General features: G+C 42.3%; 1 protein-coding gene across 3 annotated transcripts in view; it reads right to left on the bottom strand.

Moving 5' to 3' along the window:
- INVS (inversin) overlaps window positions 1–11,518 on the bottom strand; it is a 262,266-nt gene that overhangs the window by 105,583 nt on the left and 145,165 nt on the right. For all 3 annotated transcript variants that reach the window (XM_019509166.1, XM_019509165.1, XM_019509164.1), the window contains one exon: window positions 3,128–3,299. In XM_019509166.1, coding sequence (XP_019364711.1) covers window positions 3,128–3,299 — 172 coding nt within the window. The remainder of the gene's footprint in view (window positions 1–3,127; window positions 3,300–11,518) is intronic.

Genomic DNA, 11,518 nt, shown 5'->3' with positions numbered 1-11,518 from the left:
AAAGATGAGCTCTTCAATGAGTTTTTTACTTCTGTATTCCTGAACACAGATCAAGACAAATCCCCCAATTGGATTAGAGATGAGCACAGGAGGGAAACCAGCCCACCAACTGTTAGCGCCGACTTAGTGAAGGGACACTTGGAGGGGATGGATATCTTTAAGTCAGCAGGCCCGGATGATCTTCATCCCAGGGTGCTGAAGGAACTGGCTAGCATCAAACAGAACCACTGGCATGGTTATTTGAGCACTCACGGTGCTCAGGTCAGGTCTCAGAGAACTGGAAAAACACCAGTGTGGTCCCTATTTTCAAGAAGGGGAGGAAGGAGGATCAGGGTAACCATAGGCTAGTTAGCCTCACCTCTATCCTTGGGAAAACTTTTGAAAAAATTATTAAGGATCACATTTGTGGGAGTTCAAAAGAATAATGTTGAAAGGCAACCAGCGTAGGTTCATAGCAGGTAGATTCTGCCTGACTAACCTTGTTTCTTTTTATGGCTGGGTCACAAAATGCTTAGATGCAGGGGATGAGGTAGATGTCATCTACCTGGATCTTAAAGCCTTCGGTATAGTATCTCATCCTATTCTCATAAATAAACTGAGTGGCTGTGACGTAGATGATTACACAGTCAGGTGGGTGGCAAATTGGCTAATGGGATGCAGCCAGAGAGTGGTGGTGGATGGGTCGGCATTAACCTGGAAAGATGCGGGCTGCGGAGTTCCCCAAGGTTTGGTCCTTGGACCAGTGCTGTTCAATGCCTTTATCAGTGACTTGGATGAGGGCATGGAGAGCACTCTGCCAAAATTCGTGGATGACGCCAAATGATGGGGTTAAGTAAACATACTACTGGGCAGGGAATGAATCTAGCCATATCTGGACAGGTTGGAGAAGTGGGCAGAACAGAATAGGATGCAATTCAACAAGGACAAATGCAAAGTGTTGCACCTAGGGAGAAGGAATCACCAGTACACCTACAGGTTGGGGGATGACCTTCTCAGAAGCACTGTAGCAGAAAGGGATCTCACAGTCATAGTTGACTCCAAGACGAACATAAGTCATCAATGTGAAGAAGTGATCATTAAAGCTGACTGCACTTTATCATGCATTAGCAGGTGCATCACAAACAGGTCCAGGGAGGTAATACTTCCCCTCTATGCAGCTCTCGTGAGGCCACAGCTGGAGTCCTGCATCCAGTTTTGGGCACCGTACTTCAAGAGGGATGTGGATAACCTTAAGAGGGTCCATATGGTTAGGAGCCTGCAGGTAAGTCACTACGAGGAGAGATTGAAGGACCTGAATCTCTTCAGCCTCCGCAAGAGAAGGCTGAGAGGTGATCTTGTGGCCATCTATAAATTCATCAGGGAGGACAGCAAGGGATAGGAGATGCTCTGTTTACCAGGGGACCCCTTGGAGTAACTAGAAATAACAGCCGCAAACTGACAGAGAGAAGCCTCAGGTTAGACATCAGGAAGAACTTCTTTATGGTTGCCAGAATCTGTAATGGGCTCCAAGCAGAGGTGGTGTTCTCCCCTACTACCTTGGGGGTCTTTAACAGGAGACTGGACAAGCACTTGGCTGGGGCCATCTGACCCCAACGCTCTTTCCTGCCCGGGGCAGGAGGTCAGACTTGATGATCTGCTGAGGTCCCTTCCGACCCTAATATCTATGAATCTATGAGTAGCACTGCCAGGGCCAGGGGACTGTGGGTTGGGAGTGAGGGGCACCAGTAGGTCTGGGGGGTAGGGAAACTGTGTTTGGGGAGTGAGGGGGCTGGCAGGGCCAGGGGGCTATGAGTCAGGAGTGAGGGGCACCAACACGGCCAGGAGGCTGTGGATGGGGAGTGAGGGGTACCTGGAGGGCCAGGGGGCTGTGGGTCAGGAGTGAAGGGCACCAGCAGGGCCAGGGGACTGTGGGTTGGGAGTGAAGGGCCCCAGCAGGGCTTACAGGGCTGTGGCTTGAGTGTGAGGGGCAACAGCATGGGCAGCGGCAGGGCACTGGCATATCAGGGCTGCTCAGCCCCACATAGTGGGGGCGGAGGGACAGCTGCAGGTGGACCTGAATCCTGGTGAATGAAGGGGGCAGGGGTAGCTCTGATTTTCTATGATAAAAAACACAAATCAGATGCCAAAATATACAGGTATTTAACATTTATTTTATTATAATGATTAAGGTACTGGTAGGCTTCCACATCACTTTAAAATTGTAAATATATCAGTAAAACATTGTGTTCAACTGATACCTATACATATATAGTGGGGTTTTTTTTATTTTAATTGTGGAAAAACATGGATTTGGGGTTTTCTAACCAGAGATTTTGGGGTTTTTTAAATCAGAGAATTTGCGATTTTTAAACAGAAAAAACCAGGATCCCTGGTTATTTGTCAAATCCTGAATTTGTAATCCCCATATTGGGGTACACAGAAAACTCTTGTAGCACTGTAGCCGTCTAACAATGTCAAGCCTCAGGGCTTTTCCTGGTTGCCAATTTCAGGCAAGAAGGATTTTTTTCCCTTTGTGAATGCTACTTGGCTTCTGGATTATCTTTCCACTTTCCTCTGAAGTTTTGGGATGCTAGACACAGCGAAGACTGGGTGCTTTTTGCTGGGGTATGCTGTGGCACCCACTAGTACTCAGAAAAATCAGAGGCTCATGGAAAAGGGCCTTGCTTTTCTATTTACAGTCATACCAATTATGGAATCAGGAATATTTTTTCCCTAGGTCAGATTGACAGAGATTGTGAGGATTTTGGCCTTCTACTGCAATGCAGGGCTCGGTCCTTCTCCTACGATCTTCTAAGCATACATTTACCAACCACTTCCCCAACACTGCAGTGGCAGGGCACTGGCAGTGTGTTTATCTCCCTTGCTTTTACTTTTGGGATATTATAGGTGGTCCTCAGCATTTTGGAGAGTGCTCCTTGTCATTCTGGGTGAGGGTTTAATGTGATGGTTTTGGGTATTTTTGGGTAAGTGATCACCTGTGAATGCAGGAGAGAGGACTTGATGGCCCAAAGAGTTTACATTTTGAGGTTTTTACATATATGTAATAATTTATAACTGCTTCTAGTTTGTTTGTTTTTTTGCATTAATGCAGGCATTTAATTTGTCTTTACTGTAAATCATGCCTTACCTGTGCCAGCATATTTGTCTGTCATGTTGATATCAATGTCCAATTTAAAATTCAGCATAGTCTTGATAACATCATCACTGCCTTTCCCAGCCGCCCACATAAAGGATGTTCTTCCCTCAAGGTCTGAATCATCTTTCACAGAGGGATATTTCAAAAATACTTCAACTGTTTCCTGCAAGAAAACATCACTGAATAAGAATGCTATTGAAATTAACATAGAAAGAAGTCTGTAATGACAGAAGAAACTATTGTTTTGTCTGTCTTAGCAGTTTTTCTGAAGAAGCAAAACAAAGCTTCATTTTTCCTTCTTAAGGTTGAATACAGTAAAGTCTCATAACAACATTCCTGGCTCATAATATCACCACTAATGTTGTGTCAGAGAATTATCAGCCCTGGCCACTGTTTGATTGTGTTATTATGACTTTTCTCGTAATTATTATTTTGCTTCCAACTCTTTTTTGATTTCATTTCTTATTCTTTTTTTTTTTACTTCATTTTATTTTTAAATGGTACATGTATCAAAAGAAGGTACAAAATACAACCATCACTGTGAAGGAGATAATGGGACAACACTAACAGCAAAAATCATGTTGAAATACAGCATATGAGAAAATATTTCTATTTTCAAGTTTGGATAGGACTTTACATGATGTTTAATTTATCAAACAACACTAGGCTATTCTATAACATATTCACTATGTGACAAATGACTTGTTTCTCAAATAAAACACTATTATTATTATTTAATACAGTAATGGGGTTATTGAATTACTGAAATATAGTAAGCAGAAAGATGACAAATCATTGTAGCCAAGACCAGGCTTTGCACTCTGTAACTGACATATTTGAAGACTGTCTCTTTTAACTAAAGAGAAAAACTCTTTTTGTGGTGATGGGTTTGTTTCAAGCTCTCAATTATGGACCATTTATTTCCAGTTTCAGGCTCAGTGATTGCATTACAGCTTTAAAAATGGGATATTATAAGAAAAAAAACCCACAAATAGTTTAAAACATAAACACAGAAATCCCTCCTTCTGGCTTTCTCTCAGCTAGAAATCTTACCTCTCGCTCCCTGGCTGATGTCTGTGCTCTGAGCTTCCAGGCCCCCACTGACTGAAACTCAGGAAGTTATATTGTTCCAAAGATAAATACAAGTTTTTGGGCTCAGTGTAGGGGTAGCTGGGTGACATTTAATGGTCTGTGATACACAAAAGTTCAGACTGAGATGCTCTAATGATCATTTTCTGACCTTAAAGTCTAACATGCAGAATAACAAGGACTCCCTTCCAAACAAACCCACTTGTTTAACTAATGTTGATTCTGGGTGAGCTCTGGTAGTAAAGGGAGGAATAGTAAATACCACCTTAGGGGAAGAAACTGTCAAGTCAGAAGAACTCACTCTCTGAACTCTGATGGCCCATTACAAATGCTGTGGTACGGATACTGTATTAGTAGCAAAGTGTGCAATATTTTACATTTTCTTTTTGAATCAAAAAGTGGAATTCTATTTCCCTGTAGTCACCTAAGTGGCAATTTTTTAATTAAAGCAATTGTGGCACATAAGTGCAGGGAAAAATGTTATTTCCCAGCAGTGTAGACACATGTATCTGCTAGCTTAGAAAGGAGGGGACCTGGGATTCTAGCTTGGGGTTCTGCTCCCACTAGCCATGTCTATATGAAATACTTTACTGTGCAGTATACTAATCTACTGTGCAGTAAAGCATCACCATCTACATGTGCAGGCACTTACTATGCAGTAAATTAGTCCACTGCGCACTAAATTTACCACTTGCTTATGCATATACAGTAGACTAAAGGTTTTTTTTCTTATAACATCCCATATGCAGGTAGTATATGCAGGTAGTAAATTTATTGTAGACTAATTTACTGTGCAGTAAAGTCAAATAGCATTAACTGCACATGTAGATGTGCCTAGTGATACAGAAACCTCTGCATTGTCCTCCAGCCATTTTTTCCTGTTCCTGTGACTGTATTACAGAGGACATTCATCTCAATTTTAAAGTAAGCAAGCAAGGGCAAGAATTACTTGGCATGACTTAGCAGTAAAGCCTTTATTAAAAATGATAGAGTAGAGAAGAAGCAGAAGTAAAGACTTGATTTAATTAATGCACTAGGTAGGCCACATAAAACAATAATGCCTCAACTACACTCTCCTGTCCTCAATGGCCTGACTTTGCCACTAACTAGACGCCTGTTCTACTGCATGTCTTTGGTCTCATTACAGCTCCTTGTAACACATCTTCACTCCTAGTTCACAGTCCCCTTCCTTCCTCCAAGCAAACTCTTTGCATTTGCAATGGAAGTTTTACTCTGACTCAGCTTGTGTCTGCCTCTTTCTCAGACTTGAGGTAGGGCATTTGATCCTGAAAGCTCTCCCAAATATCTACTTGGTCCAATAAAATATATCACAAAAAACCTAACCTCTAAAGCAAATATGTGAGAAAGGAGCATGGAAGTTTAGAAGGACTACCACCTTTTAGACAGATATTGAAATGAAGTAAGGGGGAAAGGTGAGAAAAAAAAGTGAATGCAAAGAGCAGTCAACAAAATATGTGAGGATGACAAAGACTAGGAATTGGGTTTTCTTGAAGACATTTATGTTAGGAAAGTATTAACAAATCCAAATAAAAATGTTTAAATATAAAAGAGATGATAAACACACGCACTGTACTTTAAAAACTAAAGCAATGAAACCTAAACCTAAAAAAGGAGAGCAGGAAAAAAGCTGCTGACACTAGATAGTACTTAGAAAATATTGGCTTGACCCAGCTGCTGTTGAAGCCAATAAACTTACATTGATCACTGGGGCAGGACTGCTCTTATTGTTAATGCTCATATTGGTCCATACCTTATTCATAATGACTTTTATATACAAAGTGAGTAATCTGTGAAATGGATGCAGTATTTCAACATGAGGAAATTTAAAGTAAAAAATAAAGGATCTAGAACTTGTAGATGTTTAATATTGCTGAAAGAACTGGAATGAGATGACAAAAGGACACAGATATTCAAGGCTGTAGTAACATGAAGGTGAGAATGACTATTCAGTTGTGCAGTGAATGCCAATAGCATTTAGGTTTCCTCAAAGGACTGATGGAAGATGCATTTATAAATAACTGCTGGCATGAGTGAGCAGTCAATTATTACTGGGAGGGACCTCAACAAGAGTCGTGATTCAGAGGTGTATCTGAGTCATAATGCTTCTTACAGCAATTTGTACAGCAGCACAGTTTATGCACTGCTCACTTAGGGTCGCAGCCAGTGTCAGAATCTAATGTTTCACAGACCAGCACTCTTGTGGCATTCTATCTGGTATTAAACTACCTTATATATTAGTTTTTGTGGCTGGGTAGAGGGTCAGTAAAAGGATAATGTCTTGTCTCATGGTGCAAGCTAGTGATCTTCAAGGAATTCTATCACTTATTTAGGGAAAAGCCCAAACCCTGAGACCAAAACACAGAGCTCACTCCACCCAGAACAGTTACTACCTCTCTGGGTCACTAAGTCAGGCTCCTGGCTGCTTCCTCTCATGCTGGTCCTATGATTCTTCCCATTTGGCTGCCTGAACCAGCTGCCACAGGAGGGCTGTTAGGTGATCTCAGTCCTGCCTAGCCTTTATTCTGGTGGTTAAGTTACCCTTCTAGACACCATCACAATGCACACCCCCCTTTTTTAAAAACAGAATCAAGGATACTCTCTCACAGTTAGCTACACTGGTTCAGGTAGCTGTCTCCCTTCTGCTACACATGTGCCCCAGAGAAACGGAATTGCTCAGGAACATGTTTAATGTCAGATAAGCTCTGAAATATTAGCTGCAGAAAAAGTACAGCTAGGTGTTTCACACTGAAGGAGGAACTTTCCAGCTTTAGTCCACTAGTTTTATGATTAGGGCATTTGCTTAGAGAGCAGGAGACCCAGATTCTACTCCCCTCTTTAAAATGAAGCACTGAGCAGTCAGGAAGGAAAGAGAGCTCACTAGGAATGCCTAGCCTATGGCTTAGTGGTCAGATCATTTTGTTTGGACTAAAAAGATGAAGGTTTAAGCCCATTCCAGGAAAGGGAGGCCTAGAACCTTGGTCTTTCACTCACTGACAAGTGCCATACCCATTAATTTAAAAGGTGGGAGAACTAGCAGCCTCTGCCATCACCCTATTTCCAGCAGATGCATGCACAGGGCAAACCTATTCTACCACATGTGCAAACAGAATCCAATCTGTGTGTAAGTGTCAAAAATGACAGTTATGCAGCTACATAATTGCCACGTAGGCAATGTGTCAATGTGACAGAATTTAGCCCTAAGCCCTTAGATGTCTGGCAGGCAGAATAAGATCTAGGCCTCAGTGTCTAGACCAGTGGTTCTCAACCTTTTTGGACTTGAGGCATCTTTCACTGGAGTTGAAGAACCCCTCCATAACTTTTGTGAATTGTGTGGTACCCAATTTAAAAAAAACTAACACATATAACATATTTACTCAAATTTAAGATGAGGGTCCCTCTCCCAATCAATTGTAGATTCACATACAAAGCACACAGGGAGCAGGGGGGATATGGAAGAGGACAGCAACAGCAAGCAGCGGCTGCAGGTCTGATTCTGCCCCTAAACCCAGGTTAGGGCCAGAGTCAGACACACAACAGCCACCTGCCCCACCACCTTCTGCAGCAGCTTCTCCTCCCTCTATCCTCTTCCCCCCACTTGCTGTCAGGTGCAGCTCAGCTCCAGCTTCAGTTACATTCTCTCCTAGGCATGGAGTACATGGATACTTTGTCCCCTGCCCAGCAAATGGGCAGCACTGACACTGTTGTGTGGCCCAGCAGGGACTGTGGTTCCACGTACTGTGCTTTGTAATCTGGGAGTGAATAGAGTTCCAAGCAGCACCTGACAGTATTGGAGGAGGAGCAGAGAGGGGAGGGGGCAGGCTGTGGGGAGTTAGGGGTAGCATGGGGGTAGGAAGGCTGCAGGGGGAACAAGTGTGGGGGTCGGCAGAGGGCAAGGGGACTGCCTGACCCCCCCCCAAGTCACTGACTTCCCTGCTGTAGCAGTGGGTAGGAGTGGGGAGATAAATTGAACAGAATCTTCCAGTAATTAGATTCTATACCTGGAAAACTATAACAAATTTATAAATTTCCCGTATAGAACCTAATTACTGGAAGTTATCTTGAATTTAGGGTCATCTTAGATTTGAATAAATACAGGTATTACAATGTTTACCTCCTAGAAGAGGGGCTGGGCAGTGGGGGTGGGCAGATTGTTTAGGCAGGGACAACACACCTGACTTACCTTTACCTACATAGCTTATAAGCTTAACTCCTCACACCTTCTAGTATCCTTTAAAGTATCTGGCAGCACCCTTAGGTGCCCTGGCACCCTGTTTGAGAATCACTGATCTAATCCATGATAAGTTTATTCTAAAAGGCCTGATCCAAAAATAATGAAGAAAGAGAAGCATGAAAAACACATACATAGGAGAGCAGATGTTCACTGCTCTATGGACTTGTTTTGGCCCCCACCAGCTGTGGTACAAAATACCACTCATTAGCCTCACAACTCAGCACCCTGCTTCAATTCTGCACTGCTTGAAATCCTGCAAAGTAAAGAGCAATGAGAAGATTGGGTCTTTATATTGCCAAGACATTTTTCCCACAAATCTCGGAATCATAAATAAATTATTTTACTTTCTCATTATGGTCTAGTATTTCAACCCTTCTTTTAACCAAGGTATTCTAGTATTTTTATAGAGGTAAAAAAAAAAGAAAAAAAAGAAAAAGAAAAAACAGAACAAACCCAGGTTCCCAAAGACTTGAAAAGATAACTAAAATAGCTCTTTTTCTAAAGACAGAAAAAAAACTTGAAGATAGAAACAAAAAGAATTAGAATCTGAGAGAAGAGTGAAAAAAAGGAAGTATTAAATATGCACTTTAGTCATTCACAAGTCAACTTGTAAAAATATACTTCATAAAAATATACTTATGTTTTTAATCTTTATCCGAAGTGGAGAAAACAAACATAAAAGCACAAACCCTAAAGACTATATAAATAAAGACAAAAGAACTCTTGCCTTTGAAGCCTGTGAAGCTTCCAGTGCTGCTCCTGGGTCTGAGCAGACCCACATGGGGCATGATGCAGCTGGACTAGTGCTGTGTGCAGGATCCATGACATGTGCTGCATGTAGCACCCACCACAGTCACTCTGGGTTCATTTGGTGAGGATCCCAGAGCATCATGTGTGGCATAGTGTGGGTAGGAATGTGCAGTGTGGATCCTAGACCAGCCAGAGCAGGTGCTGTGATGTACAGTGCCTGCCCTGGCCAGAGCGGACCATATGCTGTGCCTGCTCTGCGATACATGCTGCACATGGAGCCTGATACAGCCAATCTTGGACTCAAGCTGCACATGGTTCCTGAGAGCACCACATGCAGTGCAAGTTCTGGATTGGCTGGAGCGGGCACCATGTGCAGTGTGGTTCCTAGAGTGGGTGCAGTTCAGTTGAAGCAGGCACTATGGGCACACAGGCACTGGACAGTGCATACCCCCAGCTGAACTACATCACATGCAACACCAGTTCTGGCTGCTCCAGAATATGCACTGCATCTAGTATAGGTCCCATACCAGCTGGACTGCGTGTCATAACCAGTATGCTGGGGGAGGAAGGAGTCCATGGGCCCTATCCAGCCTGTAAACTAGCCCCATGCCACTCATCTGGCCCATGGGGCTGAATGAATTTGACACCACTGTATTAAACAACAAAACTTAATGTAAGGAGAGTTTTAATAGATTTAAGAATGTAATGAGAGATGCCATTTTCTTCGCCCAATTACCAGTCACTACCTTAAGCATAAAATAATTTTGTAGCACAAGCTACCAACTGGCTATAGATAAACTTAGATTGGAAATTGGAAGATTTCTAACTATCAGAGATGGGAAGTTTTAGAATATTTTTACAAGCACAGTGGTGAAGACAAGGACCTCTACCTCTTGCAGATGGAACTGTAAACCTTCATGGAATGGACAGTGTGTTAGGATAGTGAGTACCCAGCACTCACTGCAGTCAGTGTGAGAGATATGTGGAATTGTGTATCTGTAATACCCATAATAGGGTAGAGAGGTATTTCTGTTGTCTGGAAAGCATCTGGTAATCCCAGGACACAAGGCTTTGGCTGGTCACCAGTTACGTTCTAGGAAGGAAATTTTTTTTCTTTCTAGATGCTACTAGCTTCTTGGTTGGCTTTTTTTTTCGCCTTTCTTTGAAACATGGTATTGTTCTTCCTTTCAGGGTTAGACTAGTTGTTAAATTAGGGGTCAGGAAGGAATTTCCCTCTAAATCATACAGGCACAGACTGTATGCTTTCCTCTGTAGGATGGGTTATAGTCCTTTTCCTAGGGTCTTTTGAACACATGTCAACCAGCTACTTTCCTGTTGTTACAATAGCTAGGCTACTTCCTTGTTGTTACAGTGGCATTCTGGGTTGCCAGGCCTGTGGATCTTGGATAATAAGTAAAAGGTGCCAGGCCTGAGTTCCCAGGGGTGGAAGTTTGCTTTCCTGAATCCTTTCTTGAGTTTCTAGAGGTGGGGTCTTTAAGAGGTTGTGTAGTTCCCCGGTGTTGTTTGTTCTGTGGGGTCTTTGGTCAGAAGTTTGTGACACTCTATGTTGGGAACTATCAGCTTCTAGAATCCATGCTGTTTTGACAACAGTGGCCATTCTTCTTAATACCAGAGATGTTTTTAAGGCCGAGTATGGCAGGAATAAAAATTAACAGAAAAACTAGAAAAAAAAATGTGTAGGTATTATAAAGCTACACTTCGATGAACTAAAATACTACTTGATACTTGCCATCAGGACCTGTGTTTGTTTCTTTTTTTCCAGACATTTATATTGAGGGGTTTTTTGTACATCACTGTAATATGCTTAGTAATTTATAGAAAGACAACTAGTAACAAACACTTCGCCAAGCTAAAGCTATCCAAACTAGACTATCCAAAAAACTGACTGACTGCTTGGATTTACTTAAGTTAGCCAATTGATATTGAAAGTTTGCATCCATTAGGATATGATGTTAATGTAAACCTAGGTCAGGAGGCAAGTACAAAGGAATTAACCTTTAGCCATGTTGTTTTGGATAAATGCTACATTTATTATGTCAGCTATTAAGAAATAAATCAGTTTCCCTAAGCAATATTTACTACAGTACTCTTAACTTAACAGCTGGGTATAGATTCATAGATGATTCATAGATGTTAGGGTCGGAAGGGACCTCAATAGATCATCAAGTCTGACCCCCTGCATAGGCAGGAAAGAATGCTGTGTTCAGATGACCCCAGCCAGATACCTAACTAACCTCCTCTTGAAGACCCCCAGGGTAGGGGAGAGCACT

Source organism: Gavialis gangeticus, unplaced genomic scaffold, assembly GCF_001723915.1.
Source record: "Gavialis gangeticus isolate Ggan-Ray unplaced genomic scaffold, GavGan_comp1, whole genome shotgun sequence".
Taxonomy (NCBI): Eukaryota; Metazoa; Chordata; order Crocodylia; family Gavialidae; genus Gavialis; species Gavialis gangeticus.
This window is presented reverse-complemented; position numbering and strand designations above follow the sequence as displayed.